The following is a 27729-nucleotide window of genomic DNA, read 5'->3' on the forward strand; positions in this document are numbered from 1 at the left end:
ATATCACTTTAATATCCTGCAATTCTTGTTAGCGTTCGTTTCTGTGCAGAGGGTTTGGTGGGGGCGATTTCCTATACAGACAACAGAGCAAATAGAGATCAATTTACACAATTTGTTTTTGAAGGGGAAAAAACATCCACRTGAGGGAAAAATACTCGGTCATAATACACAGACTTTGCATATTTATAAAGATCAAATTTAAAAAAACAACTATGCATTAGCAAGGATAAAGTGCTGCTTTTCCAGCAAATCTTCCAAGATAGGGAAGAAAAACTGTTACTGAATAATTTAGTCTCCTTGTTATTTCTAGAGCCTTTTGTTTAAGCAAAAAAAAAAAAAGAAGTACATACGCTAAGCCAAAAGGCCGTGCTAACGAGGACCATACGCAAACGGCCACCAGTGCTGTGTGACGCAGAAAAGCAGCACAGCGATGTGCACACAGTGCTGACAGGAGGCTGTTTTTTACTGTCTATCCTTAGCGGTTCAATAGTGTTCTTAAATACTGAGATAAAAATCAATATTCCTTTTTAGTAACAGATTTGACAGTAAGAGGGGAGAGAGGCTGACTTCCTTCCCGCGGGGTGCACAGCCAGCCGCGCCGGTGCGGTGTCAGGGCCAAGTCTACGTGATGACAGTCGGACCGGTGCGGCCGGTTCTTTCATGAAGTTGTGAAAGTTTCAACGCGATGGAAATGAGAGGCGCCAACATGACCTGCAGAGAAGAAAAAGACGCCTCAGTACCAGGGAGCAGAGCGGCCTGCGCAGCCCGCGCCCGTCGCGTCCACCCTCCCCAGCGGCTCGTGGGCGTCTCAGCCCGGGACCCTCAACCGTCGCCCTGAGCACAGGACCGCTTYGGGCTCACAGCGCGAGCGGTGGGACGAGCGAGGGGAACGACGCGGCAGGAGATGCGGCGTTACCACCACGCGTGGGCTGTCGTCGCTGAACAGCGCCCCAAGCGCAAACGGCACGGGGCAGCCGTTCATAAGTTTAGTATGTGCCCGTCAATGTGCTCTTTTTTTTTTTTTTAAATCTTCCTTGTCAAAAATGGCAAAGCAAGTTATGCAAAAAGAGTTCAAAGGCTCTTTGCTGGGGGAGTGTAAGACGAGGATGCTCTCCCTACACTGTCCACAGGAGAGGTCCTCAGCACTTCCAAACGATGCTGCAAAGAACACGCGTTAAACTTMGTACAGAATAGGATAAGGGGTTCTGGCACCTTACGCAGGACTGCATCCTTTCGCCCCCACGTATTTTTCTTAAACAAGTGTTTCCCATTCAGTATAGGAATTATCTTATCCTCAGGGATGCAACGTTTTAACTAAAAGGTCAGTTCAGGTCTGAAACGGCATCTTCCCACACCTGTAACCAGCCACTCGCACCACACGAACAAAGAGGAAAACCAATGTGCAACTGCAGAAGAAGCTGTGAGGGATTCTGAACGAAAAACACTTGTTCTGCACAGAGCTTTTTAGAATTTGCACTGGGATTAAAGACACCAAAATTCTTGTTTCCAAAATACTCTGCATCTCCACATAGCTCTAAGCAAAGCAGCGCTAAGCACTAAAGCTCTTTAGAAAGGATGGGTAGAAACGGTGCCACAACTCGGACGCAGGAGTTACCTGGGGGTCTTCGTGTATCTTTTGCGCATCCTTCTCATAGCTGTCTATGTAGAGCCGCACAGTTGCTCCAGCACTGCCAGTGCCGCTGAGCCTGAAGATGATGCGGGAGCCGTCGGAGAAGATGAGCCGCAAGCCCTGGCAAGRGAGAAGGCGGGGGGAGAAGGGCCTCAGCTTTGCGTCCCTGCAGCACCCCAGGTATTTCCAGGGGACCCGCCGCGGTGCAATGCCCGGCCTGCATGACCCAGGCGCTCTCTCCGGGAGCCACARCAGGCTCCTCGATCATCCTCCTCAATCATCCTCGCCCTGCTCCCAGCGGAGCGACGGTCCCTCTTAACCTGCTCTGSAGAATTTGCCAGAGCTCTTGGAAATGAAAATAGGGTGTAAAGAAAACGCTCCCATCTTTTCACAGGCACGGCAGTCATTCTTGCGGGGCTCCTCCATTATTCCTTCCGACTTACTGGGCTTCCCCGTTACGCCACCAAACCGATCCGTCTACGGGACGCTTTTATTTCAATAATCTCTGTGGTGGCAGGTTACTTATCTCGCAGGTATTTAACACCTCCTTGACTTCTGAAGATGGGAACTCAACCCTGTGTTACGGCTGCCCTTCGCGTCGCTGCTGGCTTCTCAGCAGCGGTAGCAGAGCCGAGCGGCCACGAAGCGCGATCGGTTTAGCAGCAAATGCATTTAGGTGCATTTAGGTGTATAATGCTGGTAGTAACCTGGGTGTCTCGTGCTAGAGACACGGGGAGCATCTGAGTCACCTCCGCTTGGGCTGCCAAACACAACACGGCTTAGAGGCTTGCACAGCTGCGGGGCAGCAGCTGGAGAGCAGGCGAGATACCCCAGAGCCCTTCAAACACCACTAGATGTTCTTTGCAAAAACGCACCTTGCCTTTATCGTACAGAGCCACTGGTCTGGACCCGGAGCGCTGGCGCCCTGTTCCCCCGTGGGGTGGCAACCGTTCGTTCAGCAAAACCCCGTCTCGGCCGCGGACCCCGTCTCCCAGAGGGGCCCCCTGAATTTGGACAGGGCAGAGCCTCCCTCAGGCTCCTCCACCACAGCCCCATCGGGATGGCCGTAAGGAGGCTGTGCCCAGCCCCAGGCCCTACTGGAGCTGGAGCAGCCCTCAGACCCTTCCCTCTCCCAGCATCCTCTCAAAGGCAGCTATTCCCACCTGGTTTTTGGAGACGCTTCCATCAACGGGATCATTGTACTCAAAATTATCAGCTTTCTCAACCGTGTAGACTTTGTCGCCGCACGATAACTGCTTCCCCACGAAGGAGCGGTCAAACATCACCGCCTCCAAATCCTTCATCATTTTATTAGCTGCATCTGCATCCACCTCTTCATAGTCGTACCTGCAACCAGTCACCACAGAATTAGCATGGGGAAGGGGAGGCTGTAAATTAGCAGCAAGGTTTTGTCATGCCCTTGTTCAAACACCGTAGTCAGCCCCATCTACATTTTCTGGCACCCTGCCGGAGGGGAGGACGGGAAGAAAAGAGAGGAGGATCTGTGTGGCAAAGTAACTGTGACCCAACACCCATCCGCGCGATACACCGCAACACATCGCAGAGGCATTTAGCACTAGTAGAGATGAAAGCTAGAACTGTGCTGTCTCGCGCTAGGTATATCGAAGACAGAGGGCTAGACTCCAGCAACGCTGACTGCAAAGAGTTTGTTCTAATTTTGCCGATAGGGATCTCGGCAGGTTCCTCACTACAGCAATTCTGCCTGAGCTTCCCAGCTGTGTCCCCACAGCAAAACGAAGGTGCGACTGTAGCATGTGACAACGCGCTAGCGCCAGCTCTGATCTAATTAACACGGGTAAGAGAAGCAGTARAGACCGGCAGCCTCAGCACGCGCTGAAGCTCGGATCAGGATCGCAGACGTTGTGCTCCGATCGCTGCTGCGATCTGCGCTGCTTTTACGTGCCCAGCTGGCTAGACGGAGCACGCGCAGGCTTGCTAACCTGCCCGCCGCTTACAGCTCACGACGCAGACATCCCTTCGGTGCTAAAAGACTGCGCCTTTTCATTCTGGACTTTGGCGTTTTTTCCACAGGTTTAAGTGCCTCAGATGTATGCTTGCTTTGTGGAGCGAAAAAAACGGGAAAAGGCAAGTTCTTTCACCTGGCAATTCGAGCCAGAATTTTCACATAGGTCTTCCAAGTTGAAAGATTCCTGCCTAACGCTTTTACTCAACACAGCGTTCCTACTTCTGCTTATGGGCAGGTTAGCTCTTACTCCTTCCCTTCTCGTCTTCCATGTCTGCTGTAGTTATTAGACTATTTTGGGACTGGACAGAACCTCAGCCAGAAAAATCATGGCTTGGGAGGTGGACATCCATTCAGTAAGGCACTGCCACCACTGAAGATATTACAAAATAACTTGTAATTTGTGGTCTCAGGAAACATACTGTTCTAATGGCAAGAGAACTTGACCTATATTAAAAGAAAAGAAAAAAAAGATCTCGCATGTATAAGATGTAAAACCTTTAGAGAGTTGGATACGTAATCGATTGTGTTCAGAACAGCAAATACTGAACTGGACATAACGAAAGGTTCAGGTAAACACCGCTGGTTTTGCCTAACCCCGATGTGTTGCCTACTGTAGGGAACTGCTCAGGCAGTTTTAAACCGCTGCAATACCATAGAAACAGCAAACGTGAGACAGAAACACCACGGCGGTAGCAAGCACTAGCGACGTCAGTGCGTGGTGCTCTGCCGCCTCCGTGACTGCTCCTCCTCGGAGGGGGCAGAGCCAAGCGCGAGGCGCCAGGAGCGCTCTCCTCACCTGGTGAAGAAGTTCCTCCCGTACTTCTGCCAGTGGTCCTTCATGATGTCCTCCACGCTCTGCTTGCGGACGGCTAGGATGGAGAGCCACGCGAGGACAGCCCACAGGCCRTCCTTCTCACGGATGTGGTCGGAGCCTGCAGCAGCCAAAGCGGGGACACRTTTCGCACCTCCTTTCACGTGAGAGCTTGCGTCGCGGCTCTGCCTCTTCTTCTCTCCTCCATCGGGCTGGAGCCACACAAACTCACAGGTGGAAGGCTTTGCAAGGGCTAGGTCCCTTCTGTAGCATTAAAATGGTTCAAGATCTCATCTGCTTTTAGGTATGGCCCAAATAAAAACATGCGGCCCCTTCTAGCACACAGACACACTCGTTAGTCATCATTCCTTGATTTTGTTCCCAAAGTAGTAATGGGGAATGCACAGTAAGAAGGACATTAAAAAAAACAAACCAAAAAAAAGGAGCAAAGGAAGCGCTCAGGAAGGCTCACACCCACCTCCCCAGGCAGCTGTCGGGTACCGGCTGCCAAGCAGCACGCTCAGCTCAGCACATATTCTGGCCGAGCACCAAGAAAAATGTCACCAAACCCCGACGACTCCGAAATCGCACAGCAACGAAGAGAGGAGCTGCCTGCGAGAAGGTGCCAGTCCCTGGGGCCAGCGACAGCAGTTCAAGGAGAGATTTTAATTCGCGTGCAGAAATTGGAAGACAGCCTCGTAGCTGCGCTCGCTCCCGTACCCCAGGCAGAGGGGCCGGGTGGCCAAAAAAGGCTGCAAAAGCCCCTGCTGCGGCTGGGAGAGGATTCCTCCAAAATTAGCATTGCACAGAGGGTAGGAAGCCTACAGAGACCCGGCCCAGCCTGGTCCCGGTGCTCGAAGCGCGCTGGCCRTGGGCTGGCAGAGACATTGCGGCGACGGTGCAGAGCACCGAGGCCCTCGGGAAACCTTGGAGGGGGGTRCTGTAACTTAGACGGGCACCCTGAACGCCTAAATTAAACTAGGGATCAGATCGCAGCCCAGAATATACCCGAACCAGCCTCCACGTTTCTGGCTCGCGAGCCCTGTGCTGCGCCCCTCCGACACGCAGCTTTTGAGCCTTCTGGAAAACAACTTTTGAGCCTTAGCCTCTAGAAAGCCTCCAACCAGGTATTAATGAAAYCCCAAGGAAGGTTCTTGTAGCCGGGCATCTCTGCTAATGCAGGGAGCACTTYGGAGCTGCTGTTTTTCCCCTCTCGAGGGCTGGGGAGACTTGCCGGAGCGGGGAATTGGCTGGGGGGCATGGGTGACGCGGTGCTTTGCACAAATCCCACTGCTGTGGGCACAGCAGTAAATTATCCTCCCGGTCCTTCGGAGCAGAGAAAGCTGCACAGAGGTGAGGGAGAGGAATGCTAAATAAACAGGAGTCCCATGCGATGTATCAACTTCTTGCTGGAATAAAATACCCAAGAAAGCGAGCAGGAACGCTGTCATGTCGCATTACTCTAATTGCGTCTGGACTCCGATCCCACCGGGTCACAGTTTGTTTCAATTTTTGCTGGGTCTGTTTTGGCTGCTCCTTCACCTCTCTCCCCTTCAGCACTCACATTCTGCCAGGCTCCAAACAACTCCTCATTAACTTRCTATCAAACAACCTTCCTCTCCCCCTTTCCATTCTTTAAGGCGCGTTTATTTGCCAGATGGACAACCCCCCTTCGCATCTGCCGGGGGAGTCCGGCAGGGGCGGCCGCCTCTGCCCTTTCCCGCTCCGTCCTCCCAAGCGGCTTCGACCCGCGGCCACTCGTCTGCGCCGCTACCGGGCCAGAATAATCAATCAATCTCTCTCTCTCTCTCTCTCTCTCTCAGCCTCTACGGCAAACGGCACCAGGCAGGTTTATTTGCAATATAGAGCCACCTACTTATTACGGGATGGAGAGAAACTACGAGCTCGTTTCTCACGCGACGTGGGATGGGAACGGCTTGAGCGCGCTGCTCACGGGAGACCACCTCCTATCAGCAGCTCCATGAACYGGTGGCTGCTCTTTGTTTTCACTCATTTACCGAAACGCTGCCGCCCTCTCATCAGCCAAAACCCGACACACAACATGAACTTACGYGTGCTGAAATCATCCAGGGCCGACCTCTGAGATCTTTCTTTACTCGCAACCATCCTCACGATTTCTTTACAGACACCGCATTTTCCAGAAAGCCCCTTTCCTCCCAACCTGAAGCCTGACCTTGTTGATCAGAACAGCATCTGACTGCACAAACGTTGCCCCTGGAGACTGTTTAAGCCCCACAGCAAACGGCTGTCAACCAGAGGTTAGGTTCCTCAGCTACAACAGGCTGGGTCATCATCTCATACCAAGCTGCGCACCCAGTTCCACAAAGCACTTCATTTCGGGCATTTTAAGATTTAAGGTCATCTTTGCTCTGTGAAACACCTAAGCCTAGGCTGAAGTAGGGAGTGGGGGAAAGAAAACATTTGAGATTCGAGTCTTGCATGTCCAGAGGTCTTCAGAGGTCTTTAGTCAACAGGAAAAACAAGATCCCAGAGAGATTCAGAGCAGATAAAACGGGGCCTTGTGCATTAAGAAGGGAAGACTGCCGTTTCCGTGGTCAGGAGGTTAATACCACGTGRTGGACGCCACGGGAGAACTCAGACTGCCAAGGCCTCCCGGAAACACTGCGCGTTTCAAGCAGGTCGTTCAGATATGGAGCAAATTCTGCTCACTTTGACTTCCCTGCACAAATAATAGTTGTGTGTCACGTGCACACCCCTAGTAAATTCTTTAAGATGTTCACTTTGTTTCTCAGTAACCTAATAACTTGCTCAGACTGTTCAAAGGCAAGTGTTAATTTAAACTTTATAAATCATACCTTGTTTTTAGAACAGGAAAGTGAGGGCCCTATTAAGCTCAGAGATTTAATAGTGACCTGAAACCTCCCCTAATAAAACTGCACGCTGCAAACCATATTTCTTTCCAGAAATGAAAACATTTAGAAGGTTTTCCTGGCCACCAAGAGTTGAAAAATACATTTAACATTGCACTTAATCCCCGTGGACTCAATGACCGGGCTAGTAAAGAGGCCCTTAAACTTCCTGCATATCTACATATGCCTTCCTAAACAACTGAAAGGAGAACTAGCTTTTCCCTGACAAAACTTCTAGAATTGTGTACGTTTCCACCCATGATTCTTGCAAGTTTTGTTATTTTATGATTTAGGAAGCATTAAAAACTACACGTGAAAGATAAATCCCAAGTTGCTGAGCACAAAGAATTAAGGACAGGAATAATACCATCATTAGTAAAATTAGGAACATTGACTTACCAGTACCAAAACTTTCCTCTCCACACAGAGACAGTTTGTTTGCATCCATCAAGTTCCCAAAGAACTTCCAGCCAGTCGGAGTTTCATACAAAGCAATCTTTGTAGCGTGGGCCACCCTTCAAAGGCAAGAAGTCCAAGTCATATCACAGCGGGCTCTTAGCGCACCCACGTGAAATACTGCCACAGTAGCTTCAGTTGTTACCGAGCATCTTCCTCGGTGTACACTGAAGGCAGGTTAGCYGCTGTTTTGTTTTCATAAAGAACTACTCTTTGTGCAGGGATCTTGTATTTTATCCCAGTGTTACCTCTGGGGAGACGACTGGGAAGTACAACTAAAAAAATAAATATAAATATGTAGTTCTTCTAGAGCAGTTCTCAGTCGTGGATCCCAAATCACTTAAAGAAGGTTAAGTGTCACTATCGGATTTAAAAAATATATATATATATATGGGGGAGGGAATGATTTGTTTGGGCTTATCTGTAGACAGGAAAAAGAGCCAAGAGCAGAATCCRGCCGTGCCACATCCCATTAGACTGCACCGCGTGTCCTGGCAGCCAGCCCTCGMAGTGCTCAGCCGAAGTGCTACAGGGCGGTCCGTGTGCTGCGTGCCCGTGGGCATGCTCAGAGACACGCGGTCACGGCGCGGCCGCGGTTAAACCGCGGAGGCGGGACGGTGCCCCCCGCCCCACGTGCCGGGAGACCCTACCTGTCGAGAGCCCCGCTGGTGGGCATGCTGCGTGCAAAGCCGCGGACCCCGGTCTGCTGGAAGTAAGGGATGCTGAAAATATTGGCAGCGATGACGGCGACAGAGTCGGAGGGGTTCACAAAGAAGCCGTGTTTCCCAAGAATCATGTTCCGATCCTGGGGAAGGCAAGAGAGGGAAATAACCCACTGCCCAGCTTTGTCTGTAACAGCTGCAACRGCTGGAGCAGTTCTGCTTCGCAGGCACAGCCGATAAACCCAACAGCACAGAGAGATTTTTGACTGCATTGAAACAAATGTGGAATTTTGAGAGAGTTAAATAGTAAAACCTTGACAGTATTTTCTCCTTCCTCCTGACCTTTCATCATCTTTAAAGCTAGTTAAAAATAGCGTGGACTTCATTACGAACACAGTACCTGGCTATTGCCATGGTGGCAAACCACAGCAAGTGATTCTCTTCCATTCACAATTACAGAAGGGAGAGATGGAGAAAAATCTCACTTCTAGTAGCTGTGCCACATTGACAAAGGTTTCTCTCGCAGCCTTCGGGCTTGCGCCAGCTGGACCCATCCTGTTTCTACTGAACTCAAAGGCAAAAGTGYCTATGCCTAACTAGAAGCTGCCCTATCACAGCTCAGCGAGGATGCTCTTCACCTCTCCATCCTTCTCTGCCTGAAAGTAGCTGAGCAGTCACTACCCCAGCACTGACTAGAGGGCAAAAACACAGCTAGAGAACAGCTCATTTACCCCATCTCCGTCAAAGGCAGCTCCAAAGTCGTACTCTCCCGTCTTCATGGTCTGCACCAGGTCAGCAGCGTAGGTTAAATTGGGGTCGGGATGGTGGCCGCCGAAGTCCTCGAGCGGCGTGCAGTTCACAGCCGAATTTGCTGGGGCTCCAAGTTCTTCGCACAGAATCTTTTTTACATAAGGGCCCACAACTAGCATGGCAAGACGCGGAGAGGAAACAAGTCAGCCTCTGCCTTCGGTCAGTTGTACATTGGTCACGTAACCGCCCAGGACTCAGGTCTGCTCAGTTTGAATCAGTTTATGTGACTTTTTTGTACTAAAGCACAAGCACTTACATCAAAGGCCCCAAGYGGCATTTACAAGTGCTTATGCCTGATCCATCCAGGGCCAAAAGTTCTTGCCAAACCGAGCTTTTAAGCGTAGGGTTTGTCCCACTGATTAAGTGAAACTACTTGTGCTTAGAAGTGAGGATGAGCTTATGACAGGGGCTCAGCACATGCACCAGGACCCTGCTGAGACACGTCCCGCACAAACCCGGGGTAAATACGGGCTTATGCTCCAGGTGCACCAAGGTTTTGGCATGGCAGTCCATGTAACAGGAGAACAAAACGGGGTGTGAATCACATATCCAGCACTACAATAGGATTTCCTGCTGCCATACTCTAATAAAGTAGGTAATAAAAAAAAAAGTGGGTGTGGAATTGCAGAGAGAACAGGAACGGTCCAGAGACAAGAGAAACCAGATGCCAGGAAAGCTAGGGCGCTCCTGAAAACGTCTGTTGTATGAGACCCACAAACCTGGCATGTGTATTAAGTTATATAAAACAGTTTAATGGTCCCATTTTTGTAATCAAAGATGTACAGGCGGACCCCTGCCTAACCGCTATGACTTCGATGGGACACTGACTGCTGCAAAGTCTACCTGGGTGGCTCTGATCACAGATTTGGCACTAACTTCCACTGTCCCTCAAGAAAAGAGAGCGTGGAGAGGCAGGCGTGAGCCACACAGCACCTCCCCAAACCCCACCAGGGGCTTTGCCCTAGTTCAATTCCTGAGTCTGAGCACTTGACGAAAGAAAATAATGTAAAGTTATAACAAGTTGGCCTGCAAAAAGAAAAACACAGCATGTTTGCAGTTATAACTTTTCAGCTGTGCTGACAAAAAAAAAACCTTGCTCTGAGTAGACACACTGTATGTGCCACTATTGACAATATCATTTTTTCCAAGTCTATTGGTCCCTGATTTCATGATACTTTCTTTAGCACAGCAGCTGTTGGCAGTCAATATTGCATCAACCAAAATCCATCTAGCAAATACATCGCTGATTCTGCAGCTTGGACAGCTATGACCTCAGTCGACTTTCGCAGCTTCCTATGCATTGCCTTAAAAGAGCAGATAATTAATTTGTCATCTTCTTTCTCCTATAGGCCCAAATCTGTAAATTACAACAAGGCAACTTTGCTGACAGCAATGAGCTCATTGCTTATGAGCACTTAAAAAAAAAAAAAAAGTGCTACAAAAGAAGAGCAAAATTCACCAGTGACAGAGATAAACTCCAGGACAAAATATTCTCTCGAAAGCAGATAGCAAAGCCCTAGGGACACCGGACCCCCCRCACTCCCGCAAACCCAGGTCAGCCCGTACCTCCGTGCATAGCATCTATGCGAATCTTGAGGTGGTTTTTCCCTGAAAGCAGTTCCTTTAGTGCACTGAAGTCAAAGATGTTCCGCAGCATATTCGCATAAGCTTCGACCGAGTCCACAATTTCCACTGGGGAACAAGTAAATAGAGACCAACTCTCACAGTCTGAAATCTGTGTAGAAAAGTCATTTTGCTATGTGCAGCACTGCGCTAACAGCCCTTAGTGCCAAGGGCCAGGGTTCAGAATAAGTCTTTAAACATCCAGTAGAATCATATTATAAAGAAAAGCGATAACTGTCCTATATTAAGAAACTTTTAATTACAGGCTGCCATTGCTAACTGGGTTACAGATCAAACAGGCCAACCAAAATCCTTAAGATAAAACACTGTTCCCAAATCTCTGCTTTGACAAACTCTGTTCACAACGACGGCTCCCTGCACTTCATCGAGAGGGCTCAGTTCCAGCTCAGTTACGTGGAAAATGGGATTAAACAAAAAGGAGGGGAAAAGAAGAAATATACAAACAGATTTCCAATTTCCACTGAAGTCAACGTGATTTGTGCACCCAACAGTTTGAAAAGTTGCACCTTTGCAACTAATGGGCCACATAAAGACAGAGCCATGAAAAACACGTTAGCACAAAAATCCTGGTGTATGGAAATGGGGGCTGAGAGCACTAGGGACTGTTACCGTCTTTCAGTCAAGTATTTTTGTTCATTACAAATTCCGGTCACCAGGAGGCAGGGCAAAATACTTGCATGAACTTTGAAAAAAGTCTTCTTTTATGTATTTTCATATTTCACTGACAGTTGACAGAAGTCGTGTGTAAAATGTCATGGCTTTCCCACTCACAATGAGAGTTTTCATTTGTGAAACTATGGACATGAAAATCAGTTACAAAGACTGAGCACTTAACACTAATTTTTGATCAGGAAAACGTACTTTAACTGCAAATTTGTCTTTGTTTTGCAACTACACATTAATGATAGCATTACTGACGAAGCAGTCATATTAAGTTCAATGGATCAGATTTACATACTCACGTATAACCTTTTGTAGGACAGAAACAATACAATTAAAGTACCTACATAAAAGTTAGATACAGACCAAAAAAAAGAAAAGGAACTTCAATATGGCAACGGAGGCACAAAATGTGGCTGGTAAATTGAAGCCAGAGGAAGTTCAAACTGGAAATAACACACGATTATGAGTTTTTGCTTAAGGGAAAGCAATTAGCTGTTAGAAATGGTGAATTCACCATGGTGTGTAACCTTCAATCAAGATTAAATCCCTTTCTAAATCAGGAGGGGGAGAAGTTTCAAAGCAACCCAAGTGAGTTAGGAGACACTAAGCCCAGTTTCAAAGGTCACTTTGATACTCAAGGCAAGTTTGGTAAAGACAGCATTTTTCATTTATCTAACTCCCACCGCCTCAAATAGAGACATATTTGAGATGCCTAATGGGAATTAAAAAAACGTCCTAGGCCCAATTCCTCACACACCAAAAAGTCAGAGGAAGGCCAGTTCTTAAGGCCTAAATCCCCGCTGAAAGCGGAGCCTATGGCCACAGCCCACCTGAAAACTTTACCCATGCTCTGATGCAACGCAAGCAGGATGTCAGGGTCACAGGGAGAGGTGTTACGGCTCGGGTTATCCAATGGATCAGACTGAGAGATCAGAGTGGCCTCCCAAAACACTAATTGACCTTGCCTGTTGACGGCAGGTCCATGCAAATTCCACCTGAAAGGAAACTTTGCGGTAGGGAGAGCAGCCACTCACCTGTAAATGGTTTAAATTTGTTCTCCAAGTCAAACTGCTGTTTTCCAATGGTGCCCAGGTCCACCTGGAGGTCAGGGCAGATTGCATACTCTTCAATTTTCTTGCTGATTTGGAAAATTTTGTCCGTAATACCTTCAGGAGCAGGACCTGCAAGTTAAAATGGAGGGAAACAGAAGGAATTAAAGAAACAGCTGCAAGAGAATGGTGTTTCACAGGTACAGCAACTGGGAATACATCTCTAGGAACGGACCATGCGACAGCAGGAGCAAATCACTTGCTCTGTTTAGGGGAACATACTGCTCAGGGAACTGATTCCCAGTGATATTAAAACAGTTAAAATCAGGTTCATTTCCCTCAACACAAGAAACRGCCAAACAGGAACAAAGCAAATCCAAACCACCCAAGCAACCTTACCTCCATTGGCAATGTTGAATTTAATACCGAAGTCCCCGTTGGGCCCACCAGGGTTGTGACTGGCCGTCAGGATGATGCCACCGATGGCTTTGATTTTCCTAATGATGCAGGACACGGCCGGGGTGGAGAGAATGCCGTTCTGCCCGATGACCAAGCGGCCGATCTGAAAATTAAAGAGCAAAAACAAACAACTGTGAGCCCCAAATTCTAACAACGCAAGACCGCCAGAGCCCAAACGGCTGGTGCGATGGGTGAAACGGGGGTGAAACGGTCCCTGGACGCTCCTGAGGAGGTGCGCTGATGTTGGAGGCACTGCTCTGCAAAGGGGCAGCTCGTTTTTCGAAGTTTGCTGACCTTCTCCCCTGCCTACAGTGAAGCTCACCGTCTGACCCGGGCTCCGTTGTGCCTTTTTAGCGTTTTCCTTTATGAACGCTACCACTCAACTGGAAATGACAGCCTGCACTGAAGAGCCGAGTTTTCCAGAGGTATCTAAAACAACTCTTTGGGTACGGTCTCGAACGTTGCTTTCAAAGGACACAATGGGGTTAAGACGAGCCAAACCAAACGTCACTACCCYGATGGGACCAGACGCATCTCTTGCTTGCAGCGGGTAATACACCTCCCTCCCACAAATTTACTAGTATCGCTGAGACTAAATGCAGGTCAGTGKGCTGAACAGCACAAGGAGATCAGGATCTGGTCACTGGAACTTATATAGTAAAACAGAAGATAAGTATTTTTCTGGAAGAAGATGGTCTTTAACATAGCTCTCAAACAAGCCAACAGAGATCTTCAAAAAATAGCAAACTACTCTCCATCAGCCAAGGAGATTTGAGCCTGCATATGACAGAGAGAAAGGAGGAATTTCGTTCAAAAATAAGATAAACCAGAGAACAAAAGCCAGTGTTTCTACAGGAAAGATTCGTGTTCGCTGCTAAGCCAAGGGCACCGGATGACTGCGATTCCTCTCCCGCGGCACTGCCTGGTGCTAAGCCCCGGCTGCGCCGCAGGTTGGGTAGTAAATGCTCCAGCTGTTGCAAACCAGCTGGGCTACCAAGGCACCATTAAAAGAAYCCCACCTCTAGCGAACAACGAATATACATGGGAAACGCTAATGAATGTCCTTCTTTCAGTTAGTCACAGGACCTAATATCGCAGCCTTTACAGTCCCTGCCTACCTGGCTGATCTCACAGGTTCATCRTGCCATACATTAAATCACTTTGAAGCAGTGCAGCCCACACGGGTTTTGCTTTCTTCTCCATTCTTCGTCAAAGCCAGCACACCCTGCCTCGTGTTTTCTTCCCACCCCAAGTCTCGCTCCTTCAGCTTTACTGAGACTTACCCAAGTCTCAGGAAGCCCCTCTAAAACGTCACCTTTCGTTTCCCGCGGGGGCTCATGCTCACCTCACCACCCCCAGTCACGTGCGGGGCACTRCCATGGATGAGGGACTTGCTTCCCTAAACCGTGCAGAAGCTCTTCCCCCCACTTTTTTTTAAATCTTAATTTATATTGAGGAAAGAAGATGGAAAAACTTCTCTCCATGGAGGTTGCTCTCTGATCGGGGCTCCTGGGCCTTGAGAGCTTTTCAGCTGTCATTTCCCAATGATAAATCCTTTACGGCAAGCACTGAGAAAGCTTGTTCAGCGTAGCAGCATGCCGAGCAAATTACACTTAATCTTTTTTAATTTTCTGGAGTTTCTCATAAGAGAAATCTAAGACTGCCACAGTACAGAAACACCTTTCACGAAATGCTCGGCGTACACCAGTTCACCCAGCTCCCTCCGGGCAGCAATTCCGAGTTACAACACTTCCAAGCAGCCCGGGCAGTACTTCCACCCTGCTTTTATCAAAAGCCCCGTGAGGACACGCACAACCAGTAAAGGAGACCACCACCCTGCAGTCACCCTCTTCTGCTCTCAGCCAGGCAAGCTGCTGCCGCTCCATCGCACRGCCGGCATAGCCCCTAAGCCCTCTTTCCGGGCAAGAGGTGTATCAGCACGTCAAGCGCAGCCTCACCAGTCCTATATACCCTGCCACAACTGCAGTCTCTAAATAGAGATCTTTATTTCTACAAGCCAGGTTAAGCGGACAATTACCTTATTCCTTCCCTTTAGCCAAACGAGTCGTCATTTCAGGGATGCAGCACGAATTACGTTCTCCCGGCGCAGCACGTGTGCTCGGCCCTCCTTKGCCATCCTGCCGATCCCACGTTCGCAGAAGCAACGGTACCTGCCCGCCGCTCACCGACAACGAGACTTACGCACACGCAAAACGAGAAACGCGCCACCTCCTCACGGCTTTGAGCTTGAAAGCGTGCTCAGACCCGTCGCTCACCTCCAGCGAGCAGGGCTGGCACRCTGCTCGTGTGCAAGCTCACAGGTACTAGCCGGAACGCACAAAAACAACCGGTGAAAAATACTAAAACCCAGTAGCGAAACGACACTTTAACCAGGCGTGGGCCGCGTTACTGGAAAGAAATGCGGATCCGCTTAACCTCATCTTCACCAGCAGAAGATCTGTCCCTGCGTCAAACGGCCCGAGCAGCAGGCCTGGCCTTACCCCGCTCACGTTCTCCAGCTCTTCTGCTCAGCCCGTACGCTGACTTCAGAGGGCTACGTTAATTTGCAATGGCAAAGGGTGAGGTGGTTTTTTCCAGGCTGGAAAATATGTTCATTTAAAAAAATATTATATGCATATATATATATTTCTCCACATATTCACCTGTCCATTACAAATTACTGTGTTGTGATCAGATAAGCTTTTCTGCCAAACGACTGCTGCGAGGCAGATCTCAGAGCAACTCGCTCTACGCTGAGGGAACCAGGACACCCAGCAGAGTCTTTTCTTTGGTCTTTCTGTCCTTTTRCTTTCTACAAAGGCCACTTCCCAAGCCTCTCGCAGAGCTCGAACCAGCTCTGCTGCACACAGACACATCTTCCATTCTGCTTCCAAAATACGGATTTCCAGCATGCTCAGAGATCACTTAAGACTTTCACTCACTTTTAAACTACCATCTTATTTCAATTCTCAAAGGCTCCAGGAATACTTATCACACAGCCACAACTCACTCCTGGGGAGAAACAACAAATCCTGTGTTTTGCCTTTCGTTGCTGAACAGCTCCGATCAATAAGGAASTTCTTTTGCCGCTCTGCCATTGAGCAGGGAGCCATGGCTCCACCAGTTACTTTACTTGTTAAGAATATCTGGGTTTTCTGATCTGATGSAGATAACACGAAGCCCGTTAAGTGCCAGCAGCTTGTGGCATGTCAAAATACAAAATGAGAATGCACAAAACCCAAGCAGTATTTGTTTCTTTGCTCCACGTGTACTTCCACATCCTTCTCTCCATCTGCATCACTTAAAAGTGAACAAATGCTAATTTCAGCATTACCGATCTGATTTTCCATTGAAAAGGTCACTATTAGCAGTTGATTAAAAACTGTGGGGAAATTAAATCTCGTAGTGGCTAATTTATTATGGCTTTCTGCATTTATCAGCTACACAGCTTCAGGAATTTAGTCAATTAACAGTTACCAACCCCAYTGGCAGCAGCCATTTGGACTATCAGTTCCACTGCAGACTTATTAAGGTATCTCCCATCGCCTCCAACTACCATAGAAGCTCCTTGGCGATCTCTTAARTCTATGGAAAAAAATATGCTCTGGATAAAATTTTGCAAGTAGTTTATCTTGGACTCAAAATAAAAGGTCTTCTTCCGTAATCCACTGGTTCCTGGTTTCTGGTCGTTGTAAGGAGCCGTGGCTACAGTCAGCACAGGCAGAGGAGTGTCTTCCATGTCCTTTTTTCATATAAATRCATATGAATTATGATGAAATAAAAAACAGCCTTGACACCAGCAGTGGCACACCTACTGGACAGAAGTTCAGGGAAGGAGCTGAGCACCCAAAAATAACTCCTTGAACCTCGAGCTGAAGGTGGTTTCTGTAACTGAAGACGTTTTCTTGCACTTGTTCCGCAGGATCAATGTCACGGAGAATACCTAACTCCRCGCTGCCGCTCCTCACCGAGACGGCCAGGAGAGGAAATTTTTGTCTTCTCTACCAGCCTCTACGCATCACCGTCATAGCTCTTCGCYACTCCGTACTATCGCGCACCGGAGCCCAGCAATGTTAATCCGTCTGATTTTCTTTTTAGAGCCGGGATGAGGAAGGAGGCTGTTTGGTGGCTCGGCAGYGACGATTTGCTGCCAGGCTGCACGCTCTGCCCCACGCGGAGCTGCAGGGTTTCAGCCAGACAAGCGGATCCGCACGGCAGCGCCGGGTCCCTCGCGGGCCGGCCGGCGCGCCGCGCTCGCCGGGAAGCGGATACCCCGAGGGAAGCCTCCAGGAGGCATGGCAGGGCTCCGCTGAAGCTATTTTGTGGAGCCCAGCGAGTTAAAGGTCACTCTTAAAATGGAAGCCAGCAGATCTGTTACCTACGGTTTGCTTCTGCTGCTCRCTTCTCCTCTGACAACCAGCTTCGCCACTGCCAGTCCTCTGCAGGCTCCCCTCAAACACGGGGCAGTTATCCAGAATGAATAGTGGGTCAACCTTCGCTTTAACAGAGAAAAATCCACAGTAGCTAAAAAGCCAATGGACCAACGGTTTCAACTGAGTTACCCTATAGCCACGCGAGTCTTACCAAAGGCAGGATATGCCCCAAGAATTAAAGAAAACTCAAATATTTTGGAAAACAGAATGTGGTAAAGCTGTGACTTTTGGAACACCTTAACTAAATACATACAGAAGAGATGCCAAAATACCAAGAAATTCTTACGAGGCGTCGTCTTSCTGAACCTTGGCATGCTAAATTCAAACGCTGGACCAAAATCACAGCTTCCTCCAAACCTYTTTAACAGCACTCTGAGCGCTGCCCAAGCTGCTGTAAGCATTTTATGAATACTACTGGAGCGATTAAAGAACCTATACTTCGTAAGGACTCSGTCTGTCCCATTATTAAAAAGGTGAAAAAAAGGGAGCTGTGCATACGGCCGAATTGCAGTGGGTGACCAGGGCCCGGCAGGACGGTCCCTGCGGTGCCGGCTGTGCCACTGCGCGTTGCGGCTGAGCGGCCCTTTCCTTCCATGCGAAGGGCCAGGTTTCCCTCTAGCGGCACAGCCGACAAAACCCAGCTCCCAAAATGAGCTACCGTCCCCTGGCAGAAAAAAAGGCCTACGCAAGCTCTTTCCCTTTTCTCCCCCGGAGAGATAAACTTACTGCCCTGCGAAATGCCGCGGCATTAAGTGACACGAGAAGGGTGCAGGCACCCGTTGGCTCCCGCTGATGCACAGGGAGATGCACAAGGAATTAGCAGCAGGCAGAAGGCCCCTGCAAGCTCACGTATTTGTGCATGTAATTAACTGCGCAGGCGCTGGGATCAGACTACATTAAGCTGGAGAGGAAAGAGTTGGTAATGCCTTGCTTTGTGCACGTAAAGAAATAAGTTATAGCAATGAAATATAAAGCCCAGCAACGAGCTCGGGCACACAAAGCAAAGGGACACAATTAGCACATCCATCAGCCTCGTCTCCAGGGTGCTCGCCCCGTAACAGGCATTTTTTGGCAAACGTGCATCACGATTTTGGATAAACTAAGTTACCCATAAYTGGCCAACCAAGACTGATACAGGAGTTGGCGACCACGTGGTTGCCAGCATATTCAGAAGTGAAATAAGCTCCAAGCTGAGCCCTGACCACCTTACAGCCCGGAGCAGAGGGCAGCCAGAGACAGGGGAAGGAAATGGTCGTTCGATCGGCAGGAAGGTTATGAGGCTGAGGATTTATTTTGCTGCCATTACACATCATATACAGGCTGGAAAGGAATTCAGCAGGTCATCTACACCCTCCCCAAAACTCACAAAGGATCAAATATACCTAGGATATGCTTCAAAAAGCCTATTTAACCTGTTCTCGAAATCTTTTTCTCCACATAAGCTGTGCCAGGGCATAAGTAGCCTTACACTTAGAAGCATTTTCCTACAATCTGCCCTAAATCTTCCTTGCTGTGGTTTAATTCCTGCTGAGTTGACACAGAAAACATCCATCACAATCTTCCTTCTGACTTCTTACACGTTAAAATAGACTCCGGGTTCCCTCTCCTTCCTACCGAAATCACCCCAGCCCCTGTAGCTCTTGCTTGTGGCTGTTTCCTGAGGCTCCGACTGCTCACGGCGGTCGGAGGCGGCACAGCTTCCTCCGGGTCCGGCGCAGGCGCCTTCCCCTCCCGACAGCCCGTCTGCTGCAGGCAGAGACGCTCACCGTAGCCGAGGTCCCCATTCACCGTCACGTGCTTTAGAAATGCAAGACCAGGGTCAAAACTACGAACTCTTGCCTCCTGACTGTTGACTTTGGTTAATGATAAAAAGACAAACAAGGGTTTATTCTGAGAGGACTTAAACTTCAGTAAAATACTGTAGTAAAATATTACAGAGCACGCAATTCCTCCCCTGGCCCTTCCCCTGTCCTTGCAGCTTGCTCTCCGTTCTTAGTTCTTGCACTTCTCCCTCCTCCGCAAGCGGACAGAGAAAGCCAGTGCACCCACTGTGTATCTGCAATTAGTTGCAAGCTTTCTTTTCCTGCTCCCCAGGAATTTTTCTGGCAGCCACCCCTTGGCAATAGGCATTACCTCCTCATGCTCTTTTTCTGTGATTAGTCCAGAAGCTACATTGCACGAAAGCCAAAGGAGCGAACTGGGTCAAATCAGGTATTTTATACTTATTCTGTGACCTTGCTTTAAGACAGAAATCACATTTCCCTTACTCCTAACCAAAGGAAAATTTTGGCTCCGCACTGCTGCTCATGCAATCGCCGTAAGAGGGTGCCACCAGCCCTGAAGAACCCGGCTGGTGAGCTGCCAAAACCATGCACTTTCTGCCCGATTACAGGCCTGGTACAGGCAGCTGCTGCTGCATGCGTGACATTCGGCAACGCCAAGACAAACGGAGGCAGATTAAAATAAACAGAAAGGCACACCGCAGGCTCACAAGTTGTATAAAGAGTGCTGCTGCAATTGCAAAACTCTTCATTTCCATAAAGATTCATTACAAATGTAGTTTTTGAAGTTGCTGCAGAGATTCCAGGCAGGCAAAACATTTGGCCCCATCCTGACGGCATGAGTGCACATACACGCACCCAYGTACACGGGAGCCRCTCACGAATTAAGGCCCGTCGGCTGCTGCAGGGCTGTGCAGGAAAGCACCACGTGCTGGGCTGCCGCAGACACCGAGAAGGGGCCAGGTTCRTCATGCCGGCAGGGGCTGACAGAGACACACAGGTCAACAACCYGGGCTGAGGAACTTGCTCTGTTTAAGGTCAGTCTTGCAAAGAACACCAAAATCCACGTTTACTCGGACTGCCCCGACATTTGCTGCCCTCCCTGTGCACAGGGCAATGGGAGAGGGACCCCAGCTGGTTTACTGTGAGCAAAGCAATCCCGAGGGATGCTGCTGGGCTCCAYAGGGGAGCGGGGAGGACGTTAGCCTCGGGGAAGGAGGTTTCCCTCTGCCTCCCTTCCCCTTCTTGATCATATTTAGGGACCTGCAGGGGGAGGAGGCAGGGACTGCTGAGGAACAAGGGCACAGAGTGCATCAAACCCATGAACGATTTGGGATTTCTTGGAGACATTCCCTGTCCCTGGATCCTCAAAGAAACCAGCATCCGGCCCCAAGGAAAAACAGAATTACAAAATGAAGACACACAGCCTCATGGAGGGGAGGGATGCGCCAGGTCAAGCCCGGTGGGTGTAGGGACGGCAGCTGCACGCCGAGACGTACRGAGCCAAGCTGCTGCCTCCCACCTGGGCACAGCAGCTATGGAGGAAGGCAGCAAGCTGGTAACCGCAGGATGAACGTGCGATGGAGAGGCACCTGTAAGTCACAGGGAACAGCATGGAAAGAGAGAAACATATGCAAATCTTTTCTCGCAAACCCACCGGGACATGCAAGGGCAGCTTGGTCTGCAGGCCCAGGGATAAAAAGCGGGTACAGTTCAGTAGCAGGCAAGGGATGTGCAGAGGTCGGCTAGTCCGTGTCCTGAGGCAGAGACAACTCTCCCCGAACCATTCACGACAGACGTTTTCCTAGGCAAGATTCAATGACCTCACCAGGCGACGCACTCCTTCCATTAGCCTTGTGCTTCCAAAATATTTCCTAATGCCTAACCTAAACCTCCGCTGTTGCAATTTTAATTCTTGCCCTATCCCCAGCAGGCCACAGAACAATTTGTTACCTTACTCGCTGCAGCATCTTTGCAGACGTTTGAAGACTGCCAGCATGCTTCCCCATCTCTAGGCTAAGTCTTTCAGTCTTTCCTCTTTGGTCAGGTTTTCTTGACCTCCGGTCATCCTTGTTGCTGTCTGCTGGAGTCCTCCCCAAGCAGGCAGCATCCACTCTGAGGAGCGATAGCTCAGAACAGGCACCTTCTTCCTTTTGAGACTTTATTTCCCGGGTTTCATTTATTCACCCTATTTGAAAATCTCAAAGTGACATTTGTTTTCCTGGACAACCGTATGATCTCTGTGGTCCACGCTGATCCTCGGATTATCTTCTGCAGATCTGCTGCTTAGTATATTATTCTGCAGCTTATACGATGATTATAACTATACATATTATATTCACATTTGATTATTTATGCCTCAGCATCCTTCCTTGCACTTGTATCTTACTGACATTCTATGTTATTTCTGTTCATCTCTAAGATACGTTCATCAGTCGAAGCACTAATGAACATACTGGTTAGCTCAGCTGGAACATTAGCTGGAAGCACACGCAAGCCTGCATCGGTCACTGGGTGGGATGGCAAGGACCCACCGTCCGCGTTGCTTGTTCGCGGCGCAGGCACTCAGCCTGGGCAGAAGACATACGGAGAGCTGCTGTTCAGTACAACTCACCTATCCCAGTTCTGCCTCGAGGAATAAAAGGCATTAGACTCTGTATTACTGCCCTACCAGCGCAAAGGTTGAGGTTTCTGGTTACATGGAGCCAGTGATCCAGGAAAATACAAAAAAGCCCCTGTTAGTACAGTTTTCAGCTCCCTCTGTGCTGGATTTGAAAAGATTAACTGCAAAGCACCTTAGTTCTTCCTGCTTGAACTAAGGTTTCCTTATCATAGAGCTTAAAATTCCAAAAAGGCACAGAAACCGGACACTGTAACTGCTGCCTTAATAACCTTTAACTGCAAACTGATATAAGCCATTGATCTTTACAGACAACAAGAAGCTAAGCTTGTGCAAAAGCAGTCTGCAGGCTCCAAGAGCTGCTGCATGTATGGTTGTCTTCTAAAACTCACTATAGTCTGAATCCAGGATACATCAGCATGGTAATGCTGATGGCACAATCGGTATATACTTCCTYACTTCAGGTACTGGATCTTAATGCCGCCTTCCGCTTCCGAGAAAAACAGCAACGTAAGAAAGACGAGAAATTGAGATGTCTTAACGGTCTGCGCGATTTAGCATCACCTCATCCAGGTCTGCTAAGAAAAACGTACACACGGATTTCTTTGTTCTTCCTTCATGATCACTTCAGTTTGATCTTTTTAATATCAGGAGCTTTTATTTGAAGAGAAGATCTGAGGCCTGAAGGAGTCTCTTCTTTAGGGTAATGATGCTGATTACTAAATAAACGAAGGCCTGTAAACCCACAGGACTATGGCTGACTTCAGTGTTCTGCAGAATGAGGAACAGGCAGAAGAGCCGCTGGGAACAGGTTTCTTAAATACTAGGTAAGGAAAACGAGCGGAGCCGAGGTAGGGGTGAGCAGTAACGAACGCGCGGAACGCTTCCCATCGGTCGGCCCAAAGCAGTTCCCAGCCAGGCCAGCTCCACTAAACCCATTTCACAGCTGGGACGCTGAGGCCAGGAGCACAGGCGCACTCGAGCCGGGAGCAGACGTGGCTCTCCAGGCTGGCGTGGCACCAAACCGCCTACCGTGAGGCCCAGCAGCGCTCTCGGAAAGGGGAACTGCTCTGGGGCCAAGGCGGACAAGYGCAAAGAAAAAGGGAGCAGAGCTACAGAAGCAAGATACAGCAGAGCAGAGCAGAGCAAAGGGCAGCCGGGCAATGCAACAGAACTTAAACACTTGGGTTTCCTTGGATAATTGAGGGGAAAAAGCCTAATACCAGCCAAGCCAGGAAACTAAGCTTTCTAGGGTAGAGCGCAGTATTTCTAACAAAAGCAGTTTGTCCTGCAGCAGTAAAACAAAACCAGGCTAGCACTTAACATGCAAAGCACTGCCTGGCATTCAAAACACCTACAGCAATGTGCTGTAATGCAGATACTTTCCAGCATTTTGAAATCTTTTTATTTGAGGAGGAACCAGGGACACGGTAAATTTGTTGAGCATGCCACAGAAAGCACCGAGTAGTAGGTGACAGTGCTAGTGAATCAGCACAGTACTAGCTGCATGATCAGATCTAGATTTATAACTTCAACTCTGTTATTTTTGCATGCTCTTGAGTTGAGTTATACAGACACAATTCTACTCAGACAGGTGATGACTAGAGCATTTTAATTTTTATTCATGTAATTAAAGTGTCAGATTCACTAACAATGTGGGAATACCATAAAGGAAACCTGGCACAACAGACCAAAACAAATAGGTAAACTACACTGGATGCCAGCTGAGAACAGCAAAACCAACAAAGTCTGTTTTTGTTTATTTGTATGGCTGCAGACTTATAAATAGAATAACCATTTCTTAATCATATAACCACAAATTGAGTTGTAGCTTAGTCAAATACCGGTGTTTAGGTATATACTAACCATTAACCATTCCAGATGGAGACAAAAATAAAACTCACTCTAGCATCTTTACCTTCTGCCTTGTAAAACTAATGATCATAAACTGTGGCTCTTGCGCAGACMATTCAACCAGGTCTCAAAACATGTGATTTAAAAGCATTAAATCAATCACTTCTTACTCCCTACGACCAGAAACACGTTTTTTCCTGCATTGCACACAGGTGGCAGGCTGGCTGAGTTAGATGACGGACTACATCCTGATATGACACATCTTAGTTATCAAAAGCAATCAGAGAAACTATGTTAAAAAAGCCTGTAGCCAAAATTTACCTTTATTTACCTTTATTCCTTAGTTCTTATTTTCAGTTTTACCCCATTCTTACTATCCCCCAGTTCCCCTCACACACTCTGATAATCACTTCTCCACAGACAAAACAGCACGGTCACTTCAGCTATCCAGAACGGGCAGCGCAGCCACCTCCTGAGTTTTCTCCGTACGAGATTACCGAGTATTTCTCTGAGACCTGGCTGCTGGAACCTGAAAACTGCACGAGCAGCCCAGCACCCAGACCAAACCCAAGTCTGCAGGAAGGAGTCACCACGTGTTCCCCGGGCTGCACTAACTGCCCAAGCACACCTTCTTACAGGTAARCAGCGGTAGTTCGCTCCTCTCTCTGAAGGGCAGGAAACCTCCAGTTACTTCACATTTATCATGAGGAAACAGAAATTTCATGGGCTCTTACTCAACTGCACCGTGGTAGCTATCAGGGAACTAGTAGTTACAGAGAAAAAATATGAAGCAAGCATACCCTAAGTGTTCAGAAATTGGAAAGTAAATATATAGAAAGTTATTAAAAAGACGTGTTTTTCACTACTGTCTATTCTGCTACAAAAAAAGCATAGAGAACCTGCAACAGCAGATGATTAACAATGTTGTAACACTGCTATATTTTTGCTTGAAAAAGTCTAACGTTTTGTCTCAGGCCACGGCAGCTTTCTTGCTTTTTAAATTAATGATTCAGAACAAAGAGTTATTAAAGTAAAACTTCTCACTTCATATACTGTCTTGACTCTTAACCCACATCTTCTCCATCCATTCTCTCCTTCTACCTCCCGTTTCCTTTATTCCCTTTCCAGAAGGTTTTTCTCCTTTTGGAGCCACTTCTGTCTCAGCACTCTGAATTCACCCAGACAAAATCCTGCCAGGCAAAGGCCCGCCAGCACACGGGCCCCTTGGCACCTGCCTCCGCAGCTCCGCGGCGGAAAGCTCGGCACCGCAACGCTGCGCGTACACGAGCATCCGCGACCAGGGCGGAGGAGTCCGGCAGTGACAGGCCCTTGCCCTTTGCCGGCTTTCTACAAACGCTCATCTTCTAGGGGAGTCCTTTTTTCTAGGTAAAAGCCTATCTTCACAGCCCACCCCAAGAGGCAATAATTACCCAGAAGAAAGAAGAGTTACCTCCCCAAAAAAAGAAGAAAAGAAGAAAAACTCTAATCGGGCCAATGCCTGGCTCGCTTCCACTGCCCGTTGCTCCCTCTGGGGTCTAGCTGAGAGGCGGCTGAGGGCGACCTCGCCGCCGCCCCCCGGCTGCCCTCCCCCAAACGGGCACAGCCCCCGGCCCGGCCCCGGCAAGGAGCCTCGCCGCTCGCTGCCTCGCCGGGCGCCCAGGTGCCGCAGGGGGGCGGCCGGGCGCGAGCGCCTCGCGCTTCCACCCCGGCGGCCCCTTCCCGAAGCGAGGGCACAGAGCGGCGCCCGCCGCACCCGGCCCGTCCCCGTCCCGGCCACCGCGCCGCGCACCTACCCCGTTGGCGGCGGCGATGCGCACGATGAGGCGCACGGCGTCCCGCATGTAGAAGCGGCCGTCGCCGCCGACGACGAGCGTGGCGGCGGGGCGCTCGGCCGGCGGCACCGTGGCCAGGATGCTCTGCACGAAGTTCTCGGCGTAGTGCGCGTTGCTCTGGAACACGGAGACCCGCTTGCGCAGACCGCTCGTGCCGGGCTTCTGGTCGCCGTACGGACGCGTCTTCACCGTCACGATCTGCACCATGGTCGCGCCGCGAGTTCCGGGCTGCCGCCGGCGGCTGCAGCAACAGCGGCGGCGTCCGTCCGTGCGTCCGTCCGTGCGTCCGTCCCCGCCCCCGCCGCGCCGCCCCTTAAAGGGCTCGTAGACGCTCGTTCTCCTGAGTGCGCCGCCTTACGCTGACCACGCCGGCAGCCGTTCCTCTGGCCCTAAAAACTAGAGCATGCCTCTACCTTGCGAGCACCTCAGATCAAGCAGTTACTTCTTTTTACCCGTTCTAGCAACGTACAAACAAAGAATTTGCTACCCTTTTTTTTTTTTATTTAAGCTTGCTTGGTTTATCGGGCAGCCAGAGCTCTACCAAGGAGGAGGAAAATGACCCAGGCTTGGGAAAGAAATCTGGGAAGGTTCACTCAGAATTGTTAAAGGCCCCCGCTCCTGCAAAAGTTCGATTGTATCTCTAAAATTCAGACCGGAAACTGAAATTGCTGTTGTGGGTGTAGATGATAAAAACATGAGTACTCCTAAAAACTTAGTCACGTATTAAAACGTATGCAACAGGATTTGCCTACGTGGTTAAATAATGGTATCTGGCAAAGGAATCGGGAGCCAGAATACTGTAAAGCATACAGCCAAGTAGAGAGAGTTGTGGTCAAGAGACCCGTGAGACCCCAGGGGCCCAAGGAGGGTRCAGTATCTGCGTTTTCTCCAAGTGCTTTCAGCTTTTCCAAGACTGAAGCACTCCTTGAAGGCTACAGGTAAAAAATATGTAAATAAAAATAATAAACACTATGTAGCAAAATAAACTCACATGACCCGTAAGTAACAGAAGCACCAAGGTATCAGTGGGAGAATGTTTTCCATGAAAAATTCATAAGGTTTTTAGCCCACTGGAACAATCAGAGTGGAAAGGTAAACAGCAGGTATATGGAAAAGATTTTAATGGCCGTAATGCCGGYATTTTTCTCGAATCCACTGCTTCTTTTGGCATCCCGCAGCTCTGAATCTTAATTCCCAGGCTTGGTTTTTTGAAGGAGTTTTGTTAAGTCCCTCTCACAGATTAGGGCTAAGAAATCAGTGATACAGACCAGAGTTACGACCTCTCTCCTCAAGCACTGCTTCCCTCATTACTGGATCCAGCACACTTACAACGACCCTATTCAGTGCAGCGGGTACCCAGAGCTAAAGCAAACGGGAAAACACTCTGCACGTAGGACTGAGATCTCTGTTCCARCCTCCTCCTCCTTGGCAAGGAAGGCAGGACCTACCACAGAGAAGAAAACTAGCCTATGCTCCCAGTTAAAAAGTCAGATAATGAAACTCTTCTTAGCAACTGGGAGAACGAGATCAGAAAACAAAAATCACTTCATTCTCTATTGCTCTGTGTCCTATTTCACTAGACCCTAACTGCAGCAAAACCAAGTCTTTTCATATGTAAGCATTTTTCAGCTAAGTACTTCCTTCARTTTTAAGCTTTTTCCTAAAAAATTCCTGACACATCTACCAAGACGGATTTTATAACCAAAAGGAAATACAAATAATGGAGCATTCACTTTGTACTCCTGTCTCCTGTACATGTCTCATTATTTCCCAGTTCTTTCTTAGGGATTAAACTAGGAAATTGTGATGTATCCTCACATCAGAAATGCTGCCCTGAGGCAGCGTTTCAGAGTTCTTACACTCTTGTTTGCATCTGCATTAACTTTTCAGCTAGAAATTACCAAATATTTGTGGACTCTSTTAATACAATTTCAACTTTTTTTAGATGACTCTGAAAACAAAAAACTATTATCTGCTGTCCTGGCTAAGGGAAAAGAAACAGCTCAGCGGTTCGACCTGCCCGAGCAGGGGTTCGGGGAGTAAATCACAGCAGGCCTCTACCGCGCTCTCACTTTGTCACTGACATTTACTTGCCCAGTATTCAATTACAACACAGTAACAGCAGAGTACGGGAGTTGCTCTCAGAT

At 48.9% G+C, this 27729-nt stretch overlaps 1 protein-coding gene across 2 annotated transcripts; it reads right to left on the bottom strand.

Moving 5' to 3' along the window:
• PGM1 (phosphoglucomutase 1) lies at positions 1 to 26584 on the bottom strand. 2 transcript variants are annotated; one of them, XM_026074567.1, is made up of 11 exons: positions 25544 to 26584; positions 13003 to 13165; positions 12589 to 12735; positions 10814 to 10939; positions 9169 to 9359; positions 8426 to 8580; positions 7719 to 7834; positions 4414 to 4549; positions 2794 to 2977; positions 1616 to 1750; positions 1 to 711 (listed from the first exon to the last, which is right to left on the bottom strand). In XM_026074567.1, exons 1-11 carry the CDS (start codon positions 25787 to 25789, stop codon positions 622 to 624), a joined length of 1689 nt encoding a protein of 562 aa, XP_025930352.1. In that variant the 5' UTR covers positions 25790 to 26584; the 3' UTR covers positions 1 to 621. The 2 variants fall into 2 exon arrangements, with proteins under 2 accessions (XP_025930352.1, XP_025930354.1); XM_026074569.1 differs by lacking the exon at positions 25544 to 26584 and adding an exon at positions 16544 to 16801.
• Between the last annotated feature and the right edge of the window lie 1145 nt (positions 26585 to 27729).

The sequence above is a fragment of the Apteryx rowi genome, unplaced genomic scaffold (assembly GCF_003343035.1).
Source record: "Apteryx rowi isolate R43461 unplaced genomic scaffold, aptRow1 scaffold_39, whole genome shotgun sequence".
Taxonomy (NCBI): domain Eukaryota; kingdom Metazoa; phylum Chordata; class Aves; order Apterygiformes; family Apterygidae; genus Apteryx; species Apteryx rowi.